Below are 20,343 nucleotides of genomic sequence, written 5' to 3'. Positions count from 1 at the left end.
CATCTTTATATTTTGATGCTGTACATATTTTTGGGTGAATAATGCCGATTACAAGCAATGCAAAGACATCTAAGTCTCCACCCTCTTCAAAGCTTTTAATTGAGTATTATAAATTGGAAACCTGTATGTGTTACTTTCCCTAATTACACCAGGTTTTGACATCTTACTTAAAAAAATTGTAGACAAAGTACAGGGTACGAAATTAAGAAAATTTGCTGGTTGCCCCTAGGGCAACCAGCAACTGAAAATAGGTTGCCCACAAGAAAAATAGGTTGCCCGAAAAAAAAAGAGATAAAGGTAAGTCTTACTCTAACTCTTGACTTACCTAAATGTTGTCATCATAAGTCAGTGTCTGCTCTGCCTTTTACTCTACCCAACGTGAAACCAAACTTTAGGAAGCTCATTGTTATTCTTTGTGTCATGCAACTTTCGTAAATATTAGAACTGTCAGTGTCAACCACGCAAATTAAAGTAGCGAGTGGATCTGCGCTCACACATGCTCGCTAGCTGTTCCCACACGCTTGTTATGTGCGCGTGCAGCATAACACGCGTGGCACCAGTGATCCCCGGAAAAGCGCAATTTCTAGAAAGCGCGTGTGCCCGCAGCCTCCATTCATCGTGTTTATCATTTGCAAGCTGGTCCCGCGCGCGGCACACTGGTGCAGCATGACAACTGCGCGGCACCAGCGGTTGCTGGAAAGCGCGTGTGCGACCAGGATCAGCGGTGCAAACGTTCAGTCCCAACTATAGAAATGACCCAACTATGTGTTTTGCTACACAGCAAAGATGGTAAGTAAAGGCCCATATATCTGCAGTTAGGCTGATTCTATAGTTGGGACAGAACAAGGACGTGAATTCCAATTGTAAATGCTGTACGTGTACCCTACGCACGTGCATTACTGTCCCGCTATTACACAGCACTGCAATTTTAACCGCGCTGTGCCATCGCATATTATTTAATACGTGAATGATGATGCTGGAAAGTTCTCACATGGCTCGCGGTCCGGTTGACGTCGTGGAATATACAAAAATGGTTGAACATCATAAATATTTTTTTTGTGTGGAAAATTCAAACGATCTTTGGAGCTCGCACAATATAAGCAGGTTAGGCCTAAATTGTTGTTTTTCATAAGGTTGCCCGTCGGGCAACGGCGACACAATCACAGGTTGCCCGGATGATTTTTTGGTTGCCCCGGGCAACCGGGCAACCGTTAATTTCGCATCCTGAAGTACGAGGTGAGACAATCAAATAAAACAACAAAATTATTAGTTTAAATCTAAAACCTTTATAATTATTCACAAGTTCATAATACTGAAAATTTAAATAAAAATTACATCATGTTTATAATAGACTTATAAAATATAGAAAAGGAAACAAGATAACTGACAAACAAACTACGAGAACCAGCCTCTGTTTCCAGTTTACTTGTATTTGTAAAAAGGCAGAATTTCCCCAACTGTCATTTCATGTTATCATTTTATGTAATGGTCGCACAAAATGGGGGGCATGGTTGGCAAAAGGGGCTTCTAAAAAATAAGAATCCTCGGCTTAGGTTTTAATTTTGTGTCAATGTCAATTTGAAAAAATTATTTGTATTTGTAAAAATTGAAAAGAACAAGTTGCTGGGGATTTTGTTATTAAGAGTATGATTTTCAGCAGGTTTGATTTTTTAATGTACTAGAAAAACAAGTTCTTCAATGGAGTTGTTTTCTCAGATTCTATACGCTTAACCCTAACTTCCCTTGAGTGATCTACAAGTATTTTTTAACCCAAACTGTGTCGATCAAAAAATACCAGAGCAAGTGTCCATTGCAGACCAACCAGCATTTGTTGTTTTCATGCTCTATGAAAATACATGTTAAACACGTAAACAAATGCAGAATTTTAGAGGAGAAGGCAGTACTTTACTGTTAGTGAGTGAAAAAAAAGATAAACAATGAATCTTAAGTATTCAATACATTAACTAAATAAGAACCTAAAGGCCTAGTTTGTTTTCATTAAGCCAACTTATTGCAAATAATCCCATCCCTCTGTTGTTGACATTTTAATACCTTTCACATACATTTGTACATTGTACAACATTCTACATGCACATGACACTGTACAGGGAAAATTCACATGTGATTAACAAAAAAACAATCTGAATTATTTATTTGATATTGAAATCCAAGTAAACAGATGTTTGTCCCAAATCTAAATCAGTTATTACATCCTGAACTTCATACTCTAATTTCCATGCCACACTTATCACAAGAAAAGGAAAAAACGATATTAAAATAAAAAACTGAATTCTATGTTCTATCTTTATTGCCGTCTGTCAATCTTGTATTTCGTCCGCTCGTGTTGTGTTCATTGTCTCTATTTCTTAGCCGTTCGCGATCGGTCCAACCCGTGCTCGCGTCTCCTGTAGACTGACTAACCCCTTGAGATGTCTTAAGTTACCCAATCCTAGAGGATTAGGTTTATGTCCTACAGGATTGTTGAAGGTGGAGACTGTTCTTTGGCACGATGCACACTTACCAATGTTAGCTCATTACACACTAGACAGACAAGGACAGATCAGCTCTCAGTTTGATTCCAAGTGGGCCTTTCTTTCAGTTTTTCTATTATATGTGTCCAAAAGACATTGACATCACATAAAGGCAATGTAGATTTCTTGTTTTGGGATGACTAAATTTGATTCACATCATCCGCTCTGTAAGAAGCAGAGCCCAAATTTTATTGAGCTACTTTTTAAAAAGCAGAATATTGCCACTAAGCAAACATATGCAGAAAAGTGTGGGCAAAAGCCGTCACATGAAATGGGAAGTTTTGTGCTTAAAAGCATTTTTTTTTAATTGGGCCCACTTTTTAGAGCTCTCGGCTGCTGAAGCATAAAAAGTAGCTAAGCACATCAAAATTGTGCTTAGCAGAAAAAGGTAACCGGCCAAAACACCATTTCCCTTGTACCATTTGTGACTGGTATCATTGCTCATGTTTGCTTATTGGATCGAGATCATGAGATGCATGTTAAATCTTGTTTATGAAAAACAAAAACAAGTTTCCTACATGTAGTTAAAGGGAAGGTACATGTTTGGTAATTACTCAAAACAAATATTAACTTAAAAACTGACTTGGTAACGAGCATTGGGGAGCTGTTGGTAGTATAACACATTGTGGGAAACGACTCCCTCTGAAGTAACTTTGTTTTTGAAAAAGAAGTAATTTCTCACTAAAATATTAAAAGACTTCTAGCCAGAAGTCTTTTATTCCTATCTGAAAGCACACAAGTTCGTCCAACATGGGTGTTTTTTCTTTCATTATTTTTCCGCAACTCCGATGACCAATTGAGCTCAAATTTTCACAGGCTTGTTATTTTATGCTTATGATGGGATACAGTAAGTGAGGACACTGGTCTGTGTACCTTCCCTTTAAATTGACTTATTATGAAACTCCTATCATGAAAATAAAAAGTGGCTGTTCATTTGTCACTAAGCTTTACTGAGCTTACTGACTGGGCTTACTCTAGTCTCAACAACGTACAACTTGTTTTAAACGTCAAGTACTTGAATTACTCCATACTGATGAAGTCTGTTTAAATATTTACATTAACAGTGATCAACAAGATCGTGCGGTATTTCTTAAAGAACAGTTTGAACAAAAATAGCAACAATTGATCTTTGCTGAAAGTCATTTACAAATGTTTTTTTTTTACCAGTAAGGAAATTGAGTTAACATGAGAATTTCTTCGTTCAAAAACATTTATTTTGGATACTCTTCTCAGTATGCGTTTCAGAAAGATTTGCAAAAAGACCTGTGTTGTCATCAGTCATGTTAAAGGCACTGTACACATTTGGTAATTACTCAAAATAATTATTAGCATAAAACCTTACTTGGTAACGAGCAACAGAGAGCTGTTGAAAGTATTTTTTAAAAACGTGAGAAACGACTCCTACTGAAGTACATGTAACGTAGTTTTTGAGTTTTTTAGAAATTTCTCACTGAAATAATTTATTCCTATCTGAAAGCACACTATTTTGTACAACAAGGGTGTTTTTTTCTTTCATCATTTTCTTGCAACTTCAATGACCAATTGAGTCAAAATTTCACAGGCTTGTTATTTTATGCATATGTTGGGATACACCAAGTGAGAATACTGGTCTTTGACAATACCAAACGTGATTAGTGCCTTAAAGTAATTTGTGGGAACTGTTTTTTAAAGCCTCGTTGTTGCAATAACAAAGCAAAAACATTGCACTAAAGACGTCAAAGTGTTGCTAGTTTTAGAAAGCTTTAGATTGGGGCCTAATTTTGTTATAGAGAATTCTGAAAAAAAAAAAAATCAAATCAATGGTCATACTGAACCGTACCGTACATACACAGTCAACTGATTTTGATGGATAGCTACATGTAAGTAAGTATCTATTTTTTGAACCACATCGTTTGCTGTTTATCTTAACATTACATGTAGGACTATCAAATTGTAATTGCAGAAAAAAATAGTTGGTGGCCTTATGTTTTTAGTAAAGCAGAGTCTTTCCCGAAGCCTAAAATGACAAGACGACATTCAGGTACAATGTATACAGCCAGACTGTAATTGTAATATTGTGTTATCAAATATCCAAGCAATTGTTATAAATCTTGAGCACTCTCAATCTGCCTGGTACTTGCATGTATTCAAAGAGTCCAAATAAACATTTCAATAGTACTCAGCACTGATGCTTAAAATAGGGCTAAATACCAAGATCACAGACAAACAAATCAAATTTCACTAACATACGTGCACGTAAATGTCCATGTTACTTGCGTCTACTAAAATAATACTACTAGTGCTGTTGGACATGTTAATTATGCGGTGATCGGGTAAGGGGTGGAATGTTTAAAAAGTGTTGTCGTTGTCATATGTTTAGTCTCTTTTGACATTTTGAATTTCCGGGTGAAATGCGTAGTTAGTAGATAGTATATCAAATTGTTTACAAAGTAATTGCATGCCGTATGCACAGACATGTACATTGTACATGTAACATACATTATCAGTTGTGCAATAATAATAATAATAGTAATAATAATAATAACCGTATTTATAACGCGCCTTTTGCCAAAGGATACAAAGCGCCAGGTATTATTACTGCAAGAAGTGGGGCGAATTTTTGAGATATAAGACCTAATCCTTTTAAGCACCATGTAATGGTTTACAAGGTGCTGTGGCGCAATATGCTGCCAATCCAGCCAGGAACACCGGGGCGAACCCCTTCTCTTTTCGATAAGTGCACTGGGTTCTTTTACATGCGTTTACACAACACATGGGACCAACGGCTTTACGTCCCATCCGAAGGACGAAGCAATGGTTATGTGTCTTGCTGAATGACAAGTGTCACGGATGGGGATTAGAACCCACACTCTGCTGATCCGAAACACCAGAGTTTGAATTCGGTGCTCTTAAGCGCTCGGCCACGACACTCCCACGCAGAGCCCAAATGTACAGCCCTTGTACCTAATCAAATGTTCCTACTTTTTTTCCAGCCACCATATATCATGCCTGTGTTATGAAATCAAATTAAAGTATATTAGTAAAACCTATTTTTTGCAATTTTGCTCACAAATGCTGTACGTACCTTTAGTACCTCATTATAGAACATTCAGTGCATGGATTTAGTGCATGTGAATGCCATGGGACATGTCCGTCAGCCTTCAGTAGTAACGTTACAGTGTGCACAGTGTTATTCAGAGGTTACATCATGTAGTTTATTGTGAAAGTCCCTTGGCATACATGTATTTGATGAATGGCCTATCACTCAGTTGGATAATGATATGGGAGATGTTTGATGTTATTGTTGAGATGAATACATGTTGAGAGTTTGTGAGAGGCTTGATCGAGAGAATTTATAAGGTGTTGGCCAGGATCTTGGCCAAATTTCACATGTAGCTGCAAAAACTAATTAAGACACAGAATAATGTTGCTGCCTGGAATTTGGTTACCCTCCAAAATATCATGTCTCGTGTGGCTGGTTTCATGCTTACTCTTTTGCTTAGCACTATCAGCCTTATGAAATTGAGCACTTGGTCCAGTTTTATAGAGCTGCGATTTGTGCTTCCTGTGCAATTTCAATTTCATAGTGCTGCTAACTGTGAGGAGTGGACATGGCTTTCTAAGAATTGCGCTTAAGCAAATTCTTTTGCTTGAATAATAAATGAAATTGACCCCTAGGCATACTACAGTATGTATATTTAGGGTGTCTTAGTTGGCTTAAAATTCAAAATTTAAGTTTATTACATCCAGTAACTTTGACAAGCTAATGACAGATTAGTTACTCACACAGTAAGGGTACAAATTATCAACTGGGTGTGGCCATTTGATCCCAGTTAAGAACTAACTTGAGTATTTATGTATTTTTTAGGAAGTGAAACATTCCTACAAGTCTATCACACAAACTTGATTGGCTTGAAATAGTTACAGTTCTCACATTACCATGGTAATTTAAATTGACATAATAACAATGTTAACAAATTTATTTTCATAGGGACATCTTATCTTTGTAATGATGATTGTTTCAGGCCTTGAACTTCACGGAGGCCATCTTTGCCTCTGTTGTCCTGGTCTTGGCCTTGGTGCCCCTTCAAAAGTTTCAAATAGACTTTCAGATTTTCTAATGGAAGTGCCCTTTGCAAAATGATAATGGCCTTGCCCTTTCAAAGATGAAAAAAAGTTTCATCGACTTACTCGTGTTTAAGATTTTCCAATGGAAGCGCCCTAGTACATTGGAAAATGACATTGATGCTTTTGCCCTTTCAAAGATGAAAACGTGTCATCACCTTATTGGTGTTAAGATTGATCTTGTTGCTACAGTAAGGGATAAAGTAGCAGATGGTTCGTAAGAGTTTTGCAGAACTCGCTTGGGTAGTAATATTGATCAGGGTCATATTGTCTAAGTATGATGATGATGTTAATGATGTCGTTAATATGCATCAAGGTCATTGATTTTAAGTATTCATGAGCCTTTAAATTACTTAAAATAGTGTTGTGTAGATATGAAGTAACCTTTGTTTAAAAAAAGAAGAAGACCTTGTCCTTGTACGTTCCGGTGCATTTCCAGGCAGGCAGGGGTGATGAGAAATTTTAGATTTTGTGTCATAATTCACACTTAACAGGCATGATATTCTTCCTACTTTAGTCTGTTTTCCAATTTGTTTACCCTTGGATAAATAGGAATTTTTTTTATTAGTAAGGCCTGAAAAGTTAACTAAAGCCTACACCATGTGTACATGTACATGTAGGTCAGCCCAGGTACTCAATAAAACGTTCCTACACTTTGTCCAAGGACCAAATATCATGCCTGACATAAATTCAAGCGTTATGAAAGTATGCATATATGGTTGGAAGATGTTTTAAAAGTAGAATACAATGATCCACACAAACATGCCTCAAAATTGGTTTTTCTTTTTCTTTTACCTCGTCAACTAACATGGTCGGCCATTTATGGGAGTCAAATTTTTGACTCCCATAAATGGCCGACCGTGTTAGTTCGCACAGTAAAAGAAAAACCACGCAATTTCGAGGCAAACTTGTGTGGATCATTGTATTCTACTTTTAAAACATCTTCCAACCATATGCATTTTATAAAAAACGGTTACAAACACTTTTTATAGAGCAACTCGTCTGATCCAAGGCAACGTGTTCCTTTAATGTAACGTAAGTGAGTAGCTACATGTAGTCTCATGAGCAATTTTTCAGGAATTTCCACGTTTTTACAAATCTCTTCCTATGTTTTTAACAAGTTTTGATTTGCCTCTCATTGTATTGCAGCCTGGTGACTGTAAATTGCTCATTGAGAAGTTGAAGTCATGCAGCGATCTCAGTGTGGAACTTGCACATATCAGCACTTGGAACCATGGCAAGGTAAGTCTGTTTTATTTTAATCATGAGGGTGGGACTGTCCACCCCAACAGCCAGTAGAGAGACGGAGTGGCTTGGCGAACCCCTGTCTTACCTAGCTAATGAAAGACAACAATGATGGCACAACTAAACAACACAAATCGTAAACGGCTGCCAGCTCGGGATTGAGGAGGAGCACAGCTGCGGGACTCGTTACAAGTCCTAACAGCCATTATGATGCCGCTCTTCAAACCCTTATGGGAGGGGAGAGGCTGACGCATGTGTTAAGTCAGACGAGAGTCGTCTTGATAATGATGTTGACCATGTTGATAGACTGTGCCAGTATCAGGGTTTTCCCCATGCACAAGTTAGCGTATTGGGTCTAATTTGCTAATTGCCCCAGATTACACAGTAGGGCTTTTGAAACCAAAGATAAACAATCTGAGGACCTTGTTTCAGTTCAGCTTGGTTACAGAATGCTCTGAATGCTCTCCAAAGAAAAATTCTTGGGAGAGCCCTTATTGTTGGGTGTACTCAATTATAAGAATCTGTTTGAGATGCTAGGTTAATCTTTTTGCCAACTTTATCCCAATTTTAAATAGCTAGTTTTAAAGATTTTAATAAAATTGTAAGAACACCAATGAGAAGTTATAGTTAGTAGACCTTATCAGTGTCTTAGCCAGGAATTTGGAAAGTGGGAGTGCATACTGAAAAAGTGGGAGTGTAACCTAAAATCACTACAAAAAAATAGAAACGTGTGCGTAGCACACAACACGAGCGTGCAGCGCCAAGTCTGTCTCACCCCCCCCCCCCCCCCCCTTAAGGGCCCTGGAAGCATTTCTGGTACCTATTTCTGTTACAAGTAAACTATTTTGATTACATTTTTGTTTTGTTTTCAACTCGAAAATGAGAGGCTTTAAAGCACAGATATTATAAAGGTGATCGACGTCCACAATACATTGTTAAACTCTATAAAATGTGTCTGGGTCAATAGGCCAGTTCAAAGCAGTTACTTGGACCATGGAGCTGCGCCTGGACCCATTTAGCCTGAAATGGTTCAAAAGCGATCAAATAATGCAGTACAAGTTTGCTGTCAACAAAATATTTTTTGGCATGTGTTACTCTTGATACAAAATTTTGCTTAAAGACTAAAAAAAAAAAAAGGAAGAGGTATTGAAGAAATTAAGAGTTATCATGTACTAATGTTAATTTTCTATCCATTCTTGTCCATTCGATTTCAGAACTATAGGCCTAAGGTCGTGAAGCTGATAATAGTTTTTGTATTTAATTTAAACAAATCAATCAATTAATTAAGTATTTGCAACCAATCAAAATGCCAAGAGTGATTTACATGTACCATAATTGTTTGCTTAATGTAAACTGACTGATCATGGTAATTAATATTTTCCTTTGTATGTGTTTAGGTTTCATAACGTTTAAGTCTTATAGGTTGTTTAATTGTTGAAACTGGGGCAAAGGCAATTTGTAAACAGTCTGCGGAGAATAAAGAACGAACACAGTTACGAAAGACAGTGCCATTTAAGTAGTTCCACTGGGCAAAAAAACGTACCATGCATTGAAAAATAAATTTGGGAGGTCTATCCCCCCCTACAGCAAAACCGACTTGAGATTTGAAAAGAAACATGAACCAGTTTTTGAACCTTTCGAGCGGAAAATAAACATCGTTTTGTCAACTGCATTAACACCCAAGAGATGCAAACATTGAAATCCCAAAAAGTCTTGATGTTTCAACCAAACTCTACAACGAACAAACGATGTGCCCTTGAATTTCTAGAAGGAAAAAAGATTGTCATGTTTGCCGCCGTCGAGTTGGGAAAAACTGCGGAACCAATCTACAAAGCAACTGCAGAATGTATGCTGTAAAAGGTGCACTGCGCCGCGTGTTACTCAGTTACCGATACTGACGTCATAGTAGAAAAATCCAGAGCGCGATGGTTTGTAGGATCATGGAGATGAGATTGATACCTAAAATAATCTGAACGAAAACGCGTGTGAATTCGCCTCTATCATACCACGCGTGCATGGAGTTCATGCTGCCTGCTGATGACGGTCGATGACGACAACTGACTGTTAAAACGAAGTCTGCGTGTCTCGCTTGCGTTGTGTAATTTGCACGTGCGTTGTGTAATGTGTGGTTTGTGCGTTGTGTTTTGTGTGGTCGCAATGTGGTCTGCGTTTTCGAGGCAACTTCGAGTGATTGTTTTATGGTTGCGTAGTTGAAATTTTGATTCAAAAGGAAGAAGGAAATCTGGTAAAACCAAATCTAATTTTACTCACTGCTGTTTAAACTGTTCAACAACAAAAAAATAATAAAAGAAGTTCAGTAATTTTCACTGAAATTATTAGACAGCACGGCTTCACCCAAGCCGTGCATAAAAAAAAAAAATTTGCCTGTGTTTTCAGCCCAACTGGCCGTGCTAACACGGCGTGCACGGCTCGCTAGCTAACACGTTGGACCTTATGCACATGACGTCATTTCAGTAGGGCGCCCTCACCTAGAGGTCAAAAGGAGGTTGTTCATTGGCCAATACTATGCGCCGCGCGTACAAATCTATGCGTCTCGATTGTTTCGTCACAGTTTTTCCTCTAAGATGGCGGCTGGATGACGTCAATGCATAAGGTCTATTTAAAGCTAATGAAAAAGAAAAGAAAAAAGTCTCTTACCAATCAGGCCTGTGGAGATTTTGTTTGTTTCCTACATGTACACGTGAGAAAATTTCTTCTATTCGCAAGTTATTGCAACTCTCTCAATACACAGCTCTGTCAGTACACAGCTCTCTGGTCAATGGTGCCACAATCTTACAATGTAGTCACGTATCCTGTATCCAATAAAAGTATTGAATGCTGATCAATATTCATTGTGAGAAAAAGGAATCAGACCATTTCTCCATCCAGCCTTACAATTAGTTTGGCTACATTGATTTAAACGTGAGAAAATGAAGATGGCCACAACAGGATAAAGGTCTAGCAATGAAAAAAAAAGAAGCATTTTCCAGTGTAAATAATAAACTGACTTGCATGCTTAATGTACACTTCACATTGCAGCAGGTGGGTCAAAAACTTTAACTAAAATGATTAACTAGTCTTGAATTTGGCGGAACATGTACAACAAAACTAGCTTTACCAACATTCATGAACAGGCAAACACAGCCACGTTGGTCGAGCCATGGCCGAGTACACACTACATTGTTTATGTTTGTAGAGTAGGTGCAGAGTCCAAGCTAACCAACCGTCAGCAGGCTGTGATTAGCCATTGATAAATATCAATATTCATTTAAAATTGTCAAATATTCAAATGAAAGTACCTGCACAGTGTCATGCAGTCCTGGGGATGGGTATATGTAGCGTGCATGTTGAATCAAGGCCACTAAAAGGATCACAAATTTCGTGCCAATACATGGCCTCGTGTTAATGATGCAACAATGTAGGGGAAATTCTCATGCTTCATTATTTTTAATTGCCAAGATGTCAGTATAACCATATTACAGACATGATTCTGAAATTGATGCCTTCTTGGTGATTAAACTATGTGGCAGGGTTACTCAAAAGTAAGTAAGGGTATTTAAAACCCAAACAATATTTTTGACCTTGTCGTTATCATTGCATCCAATAGAGATGACCACTCAAGTATGTGGATTTTGTTTTTCTGGCGGAAATCTCAAGGCACCGAGTACACGGTGCAAGCGTTTAGGCAGCCAGCCAATCAGCCGTGAGTGGCTTGGCCAACTGAAAGAAATCGCAGTCTGTGTTCAGACCCGCTGCTTCCATCTTTTTATTGCAAGCTGTGCTCTTCAAAATAAAAAATTACTAATGATGTGGCTTCAATTTCAAATTTTACTAACTAACACACCCTGATTTTGTTTGTCACACACCCTGTTTTGCTTATCTAGCCTACAAGCCTCACACAGTACTTATATAACATTGTTGTAAGGGTGTAATAAAAAAAGTTTATCCCTGTGCAATGATTACATCAATAAACGAATTTGTCTGAGCAAGTGAAATGATGCTATCTTTAAATTATGGCATCGCACACAGAGAGTGGGCCCATATGTAAACATGCACCTAGTGTGACAATATTCCTGTTGCTTCGGTATGTCTACATCTTCGACAAGCCTGTCTTTGTACGGCAAAAGCTTTTGTGCAAACATCCACACGCAGTGTTTTCTTTGAATATATCCCACGACTTGTTATGATTGGAGAAAGACAAAATCATAAGAACCTACATATTATAATACATAATTTGATTTGAGGCAGTGTCTACAGGTGTGTATGTGTCAAGCTTCAGTGTGTACAATAATCAAAAGTAACTCACTCCATTCATGCCATTGCACCAATCTGTAACACTCTTCGTTACTTACAGTGACATTTTGAAATTTACAGTTTGGGCAGTGAATATAAATTTGAAGACATTCTGTATGATTAATGTAAACATATTAATATTCTCCTTTGACGCTTACTTACAAAAAATTATTTAAATAGTTACAGTTCGGTTAATGGGAGACTTTCTGGGACGATAGAGGGCAGCAGACTTACCGGGTAAATCCATTGTTCTCAGAATTATGCGCATGTTCAGAACTACATAAACAATGGAAATTTACCCGGTATGTCTGCTGCCACCTAGTGTTGGAAAGTCTCCTATTGATCATTCAAAATAAATAATATTAGAATAGCAAATGTACTCTTGGCAGCTTGCTACATAGGCCTAGCGTACACATTGCAGCATATTGTTGAGCTGCTCCGACTGTCCACAACGCTCTGTGCACAGTGACTTCACCATTGATTACAGAAGCAGCCAGGTACCTGGATATTTTGTAAAGGGGTCATTCATCATTGATGTGGAAGATTGCAGTTAAGATTATTTGAAATCCTGTAATTTCCAAGAAACTTTCATTTACACTTATCATAAAGGGATGATGGTACATCATATTTTGTGTGAAACTGCTATATTCAGACCAACAAAAAGTAAAAAATATCATAAATGATGGAACATGATAAAACCCTTGCCGCCCAGCACTTCAAAATCCATCATGTTTATTTGATTCAGTTAGACTGACATGACTGAGGAAGTCCTGCAGTTGTAAGTCCATCAGTTTGGATGATGAGATATTATGGTGTAAGATTTTATTAGAGCAAGAGGAAGGGGTCCTAGTAAATTAAGCAGTTATATGCTGACAGATCACATTTATGTTTGGATTGAGGCCTTGACGGATAATTAAATAAATATTGCTTACTCCTAGTCCTACTGTGCTATACATGTAAGAACTAGTTAATTTATCAGTATTTACTTCAGTGGTTTAATTTGTCAAAATGTTCTGTTCCTCTTCTCTCTCTCTTTTCACAGTGTGAACTATTCCACTGGGTAGATGTCTTGGACCGTTTTGACTCCGTCTTGGAGGAGGGATGCAAGACGACAGTCGAGCAATCCTGGCATCTTGCCCTTGACCTGCCCACTAATGCACCCCTCCGACAGCTTGTCCACAGCATCCTTAACTTCACTTCCCTGCTCATTGAACACAGCTTCTCCAGACATCTCTACAATTCCATTGAGGTAGGGTTTTGAGGAAGGTTGATGTATATTTAAAGGCACTGGACACTATTGGTAATTGCTCAAAATAATGTTTAGCATAAAATGTTACTTGTTAGCAATCAATGGAGAGCTGTTGGTAGTATAAAATATTGTTACAAACAATTCCCTCTGAAGTAATGTAGTTTTTGAGAAAGAAGTAATTTTCAACCAAAAGATTTGAATTTGATTTCGAGACCTCAGAATTAGATGTGAGGTCCTGAAATCAAGCATCTGAAAGTACACAACTCCGTGTGAAAAGGGTGTTTTTTGTTCTATAATTATCTCACAACTTCCACAACCAATTGAGTTCAAAATTTCACAGGTTTGTTATTTTGGGATACACCAAATGAGAAGACTGGTCTTTGACAATTACCAAAGGTATCCAGTGTCTTTAACAAGGCCAGTTCATCCTTGTATGTCAGGGGCACATGTGTATGGGATGGGGCTTTGAGGAATTCTTCGTTTTTTGGGTGTAACTCTGACCGATGTAAAATAATGGCTCAAATTCCTAAAACAAAGTTTATGAGCTGCAGATTTGTTTTTGCATAGTTATATGAACTTAAAATGGTTTGTTTGTTTGTTTGTTTGTTTGTTTTATTGTCTGATTCCATTCCAAAATTCATTTAGTACTTGGTGGAACCCAAACATGTTTAAAAGATGAAACATATTACAACAAATACGGTTAGAAGCCCTGAACAAAGATATTTTACAAACTAAGGAACACCCCCATCATTATAGGGATAGACAGCTCAGTCGGTAGAGGGCCACCACATTAATCTTGAGGGTCCACGTTCAAATTGGTTCAAATCCCACTCCAGTAGTTTTTTTGTCTGCTCAACCTCAAGATTTTGAAAATTTACTCATGTCAGTTTTCCTTGTGGTTTATTACCGGAGAATTTTGTTATACCACAACTATAAATTGTTTGATCTTATTTGATTATTTCAAAGAAAACTTTTTATATAAATCATTTGTAATAATGTCGTGTTTTCTTGTTTCAATCCCAGCATCTGACAACGTTACTGTCGTCATCGGATCTAAGCACAGTGCTCGCCGTACTCAATCTTGTCTACGTCTTCAGGTAAAAAAAATAAACGAAAAGAAATGTCGTTGTCTGAAAATCCATTTGTTTGCTGTATGTGATGCACTGTGCGTAGAAATTGTACATCAGGCATCAAGCTTACTTCGATGTATTGCGAACTGCGTAAGCCGTTGAAAATGCATCTGAAATGTTCTAAGAGGAATTGTCCTCAAGGTGGTGCCTTTAACCAAGGAGAAAAGGCCTTGGTGCCTTGCTCTTTAAAAAAAAACAAGGCATAAGGCCTGTTTCTCTAAACTGAAAGTACTCTTCGAAACACAATGCTGTACATCACCTTTAAAGTCTGCACAGTGCATCGAAGCACATTAGTTTAGGAGATGTAAGAAGACGGAAATGTCAAGTTGAAAAAAGGTGGCCATTTGATAGGTGCGCTTAAATGTCATGTTAACGTTGATGACCAGAAAAAGTAAAGAAACCAAGTCAATAATTTATCATGCAAAGGCTTATATGAGGTTAGTGAACGGTATGCGACAACGGATTTATGCAATGTGATACAGTCTGATTATAGTAAAGACCTCCAGGCCCAATTTCACAAAGCTTAAGCAGCAAATATTGCTCAACAATTTTCTGCTTAGTCGAAATGAGCAGGATACTTAAAGCCCAGTTCATACTTCCTGCAAATGCGAATGCGATGCAATTTTTATGACACATGGCTTTTTTTGCAGTGATTTTTTTTGCAGGAGTTGAACATAGTGCAACTGTCGCGAATTATTTGTTACAAATTTGTGACGTCAAAATTCGCATGTGCAGGAAGTAAGACGGGCTTAACAGCTGTCTTAAATGACCTCTGACCCCGTTTTCACAAGGTGCCTGATCACAAAATGACGGAATTTAGGGACCGTCTTTGCAAGTTGGTTTAGTCTAATTTTGAACTTGTGTTTGGAGGAAGAACATTGTACTATTTTTTTGGCCCAACATGATGAAATCTGTAGTACATTAAAAGCCATCCGAGTCTTGTGGAAGTTTTTTCTCTCATCTGTATAAAAAGTACCCATCATCTTTAAATAATTTTTGTTGACATTTCCCACCCACTGAATGCTCACATACATGAATTTTAGCTGCAATTGATGTATCTATAGACGATGTGAACTGTGTTTACATTCAAACTGCCCTCTGTTGACAAAACACTGTACACGTCATGTTTCGCTGGGCTAAAAGGCGCGTAGTCATGGTAAGATTGCGTGTACTTTCTACCTGGTGCCAAAACACAAAGGTTTTGTCCGGCGGTATGCGCGCGAATCATGTTATGGTTTTTGATTGACGTCAGAGGTCACATTCCTATACCTAGTTAATGCCCATGCATGCACAGGCTTGTTCAGGCTTGATGCGTGATGCGGTCTTTAAACTGCTATGAAATGTTTTCTGTTGAAGTGTTTGGGTAATTTTTGTACGACACATAAGACAAACATCAAAAGAATTTTACATTAAACTTACACGTTTTTTGATAGTGGTAGTAGAAAGCTTCCCTTAAAATATTACATTCTGAGGTGCTGTAGTTTTTGAGCAACGAGTAAAACAATTTCACAAAAACAATTTTTGTCTCGATGAGACGAAAAATTATTTTAGCATTACAATGGATTTACAAGACTCTCATGAAAAAATTGCTCTGTGATTTTCACTTTTTTTTCTAAAAAACTTGAGGACTATAGAAACTGAAATTTCTACAGGTAAATTTTGTTTTCGTCTTCATTCACAGTGAGTAGGGATTCATGTCATGGCAAATAACTTGATCTACAAAAGGTACCAAAACCTTTGAAGCAGCATTATGAAAATAAGCCCTCGCATGTTCCATTGATAAGGGCACTTCTACTAGAACATTCCAAAGGGCACCAAGGCAATGACCAAGGGGCATTGTTTGGGGCAATCGCCTCTGTAAGGTATCAAGCCTGACTTGTTCAGTTAATGAGTGAGGGTGTTTAAGTATGCGATGTAATTAACATATCAGTATTATAATTAATAAAGGTGGGGCTGGAAATGATAAAGTAGAGGGTGGTCTGAATTAGAATTAAGATTCTCAAACAGTCTTGAATGTCGCGTTGTAGGGTAATTCATATCCGTCAGCGATATCTAGTTACATTTCCCCCAATTGTCACCTGGATAAGCCAAGTACAGGGCACGGTGTAATAACAGCTTTAGAGCGATTATAGGTTGTTAGATGCAAAACGTGGTGAATTAGAAGATGCCACTGCCCATGGGAATAGGCTGTGGCCTCATCACCATCATGCTAAACCATGTCTGAAATTAAAATGTAATCGACAGGATTGGAAGAGCTGGCAAAATTGCATCAGACAGTGTTCATGTTATATATGATCAACCATCCACATGAAGGGAACCTGTGAAAATATGGGCTTAGTTCAATGTGTGAGTCTGGAGAAAAGGTGAAAAAACATCAACAGTTTTCAGCATGAACGCACATTTTTCTAAATTTTGTTTGTAACAACCGAAATCAGTTGTTGCGTTTCTTTTTTTTTTTTTTTTTTTGGGGGGGGGGGGGGGGGGGGGAGATGTTAGGTCTCCATTTCAGATACAATAAAAGGTCATAAAAAGGCCCCCCGGTATGTACAAGTTCACTCTTTTTGTAAACAAAGGGTATTACAGATTTTCAGATACAGTTTTCTCAAATATGGCAAAACATTATCTGAAAAATTTGCGTCCAGAATGCCTCACAGTTTTGACAATTATTTTGGGGGAATACCCCCAACACTAAATCCCACAATAAAAATGGCAAAAACCTCTCATTTATTTGCAAAATGTGGGTCCAGAATACCCCACAGTTTTGACAAAATCTTTGAGACAAGACAACATTAAATCTTACAATTAGAATGGCAAAAACCTCTCATTTGTCAGCACAATTTGGGTCCAGAATGCCCTGTTTTTTTTACTAATCCGTGGAAAAAGACCTCAACACTAAATCTCAAAATCAGATTGGCCCAAAACCTCTCATGTACATAGAGTGCATTCCGGACAGATCTATATTTGGTGTTGTGTTGTTTTTTTCTCCTGACTCCACACTAACACTGCCATTCAGGTCTTTTCCCCTTTTGTACTTGTGACTGCCCCCACACGTTTACATCTAAAAATAAACTGCTGAGTAACAAGACATCTACTAGTCCCAGTTGGACATAAAACTACATGTACATGATCAATCCCTGTTTTAATACTTGAACACATATTGCAAGCAATAGAACTTCCTACACGGGAGTTCAAAAACTCCACCCTTTTAGATCACAACATCTTTTTCTGCAAATGTTTTTCTGACATTTTCTATTGTGTTATTTTAAAACTTCGTTCTAAAAATACACAGAATTTGTTATTTTGAAGTAAGATATTCTTCAATTTTTTTCCTCCTTCCCATTTATGATCTGGAGTCAGGTTTTTGTTATGACAGTTTTGTTATGCTGTAAAATTGTTGATAAAAAAAATACCAAAACGTGTATCACTATGATCTATAAGTAACTTGGATTTGTCCTCCCTCCTTTTCTTTATTTCTAAGCTCCTTCAAATCTCTCTTGTACAAGCGAAGCCATTGTATTCAGTTTTACATGATGCTTAAGTTGTGTTTTTTTATTTCCTTTCTTCCTGTGTAAAATAGAAAAGCCACCCCATCCATCTACTGACAGACCGTAAACTATGATCACGATACTTGGAATGAAATATTTATTTTTTCATTTCAAGTTTATCTGGTGCATTTTGCATGAAACTGCTGGGGAGTTATTATTTTTGTTCTTGCCAGGAGTGACTACATGTCGATAAAGGTTAATCTATTGGCAAGAGTACATGTAGGAACTTCTTAACTCGGTTATCCAGACCGGTATCTACTCAAAAGATACATGTATGTGGGAGGAAGGCATAGAATTTATGTTTCAAAAGAAGGACCTTTAATGATAGCAGAAAAAAAACCCCACTTAGCCCGTACCCAGGAAAAACAATCCAAATTGCAAAAGTACGATACTTTAAGTGTATAAATCAGTTATCCAGCCCGGTGTCAACTCAAAAGATATGTGGGAGGAAGGCATACAATTTATGTTTCAAAAGAAGAACCTATCGTGCTCGGAAAAATCCCACTTAACCATACCCTAGCTAACACAACATAATGCAACAAATTGTAAAAGTTGGTGTACTTTGATACGTTTTAGCACTCAATCTTGCACTGTGCTGCATTTAGCAGGGTTATACACTATGGCGTTAACATGTCCATGTGCAATGTAAGTCTCTGGCAAACTTCAACACATACTGGTGCATTAAACAGGGTTAAGTGCCCAGATCGTTGTTTACAATTCAGTTCACATTGCAATGCAACAGAATCCCCCGCTGCATTTTTCCTGCATTTTGCAAGATTCTTGTTTCAACTGTTATTGTCAGGGTTCTTCTCTCCAGGTTTTTTTTTTTTTAGAACTGGGCGATATTCTTGAACCAAATTTTGGGAAATTTTTGCTGAAGTACACTGAATATAAACAAGGTTCTCAGATTGATCTTCACTTGGTTTTTGTCTTGGGTTTAAAAAGCCCTACTGTGCAAACTGGGGCATTCTAAACGGTTCCTTTATAATTCTTGTGAATTTGAAGCCTCCCCCCCCCCTCCAAAAAATAAAAATAAAATAAAAAATAAAAAACACAAACAAATTAAGAAGAAGAAGAAAATAGAAAAGAGAGAGAGGGGGAGAACAAAAAAAGATATTTCATTTCAAGAAAGATTGGAGGTTTCAAATAGACTATTGTCATATAGCACTGGCCTAGGACCATATAAATGTTAATAGCAGTTTGTATACATTTCGTTAAATCACTTATGATCCTTTTTGAGCTTCTGGTAAAACATATGGAGTTTATTGATCAAGAGTGGTCTCCATTGCCAGGCTTGAACCAAATATACTTCCTGACGATGGTATTACCCCAAGTGAGACTCAAGAAATTAGAATCTCTGTCTTCTGAAAAGAGAATCCCCCACCCCATTCATTAGAGCGTGGGTCTACAAAACAAGAAGTCAAAAAGAAGTAGTTTGCCCTGTGGGATGTACCACTGTCAGGAAAAGAAATCTTAAAAAAAGAAAAAGAAACCAAGTAATAATTGTAAACAGAGTCCTGGAAGGCTTTGGGGTTGGCAGGTGTTAAAAGGAATTGCTTTCCATTGTCGCTTCCGCTGGTCTGCAACTCTTAAAGGGGGACTGTTGTGATGATCGTAGTAGGCCTGTGGCTCTTTAGGGAACTATGAACTCTCGCCCAGTTACACAGGGATGTGATTTCTCCGTTTTTAACAGCCAATCCGGGGGTCGATTTCACAAAGAGTTTGGACTAGTCTTAGCTTAGTAGGACTAGTCCTAGGAGTTATTAAAAACTTAAAGCCAGTCCTAAGTAATGATAAGTAACTCGTCCCAACTCGAGATAAGACTAGTCTTAACTCCTTGTGAAATCCAGCCCTGTTTTTTCTATATTGGACATTTTGGGAACAAATGTGCGAAGCATCCAATAGTTATCTATATCGTTCATTTTGGGACCGAGTGTGCAAAGTGCCAATAATTATCAATATTGGATGTTTTAGAAACGAAAGTGCGAAGGGCTAAATAATTATCAATATTGGACATTTTGTGAATGAGTGTGGAAGGCAAATGGTTATCAATATTGGATATTTTGGGAACGAGTGTGCCAAGTGCCAATAATTATCAATATTGGACAAGTGTCTATACAATTTAAACAGTTTCAGTTCAGCAAAAGTAAACACATGGCAAAATAATGGGTAACATATGACGCAGGTTCCACCAATCAAATGACAAGTAGCTGTGTGTGCGTTGTGTAATATCATTTATTGAAATG

At 37.7% G+C, this 20,343-nt stretch overlaps 1 protein-coding gene across 4 annotated transcripts in view; it reads left to right on the top strand.

Annotated features, from left to right (window-relative positions):
- LOC117306587 (E3 ubiquitin-protein ligase HUWE1-like) overlaps nucleotides 1-20,343 on the top strand; it is a 92,401-nt gene that overhangs the window by 738 nt on the left and 71,320 nt on the right. For all 4 annotated transcript variants that reach the window (XM_033791071.1, XM_033791092.1, XM_033791086.1 and 1 more), the window contains exons 2-4: nucleotides 7,785-7,877; nucleotides 13,216-13,422; nucleotides 14,446-14,519. In XM_033791071.1, coding sequence (XP_033646962.1) covers nucleotides 7,785-7,877; nucleotides 13,216-13,422; nucleotides 14,446-14,519 — 374 coding nt within the window. The remainder of the gene's footprint in view (nucleotides 1-7,784; nucleotides 7,878-13,215; nucleotides 13,423-14,445; nucleotides 14,520-20,343) is intronic.

Source organism: Asterias rubens, chromosome 2 (genome assembly GCF_902459465.1).
Source record: "Asterias rubens chromosome 2, eAstRub1.3, whole genome shotgun sequence".
Lineage (NCBI taxonomy): Eukaryota > Metazoa > Echinodermata > Asteroidea > Forcipulatida > Asteriidae > Asterias > Asterias rubens.
The sequence above is the reverse complement of the archived record's forward strand: the minus strand, read 5'-3'. Positions and strand labels throughout refer to the sequence as shown.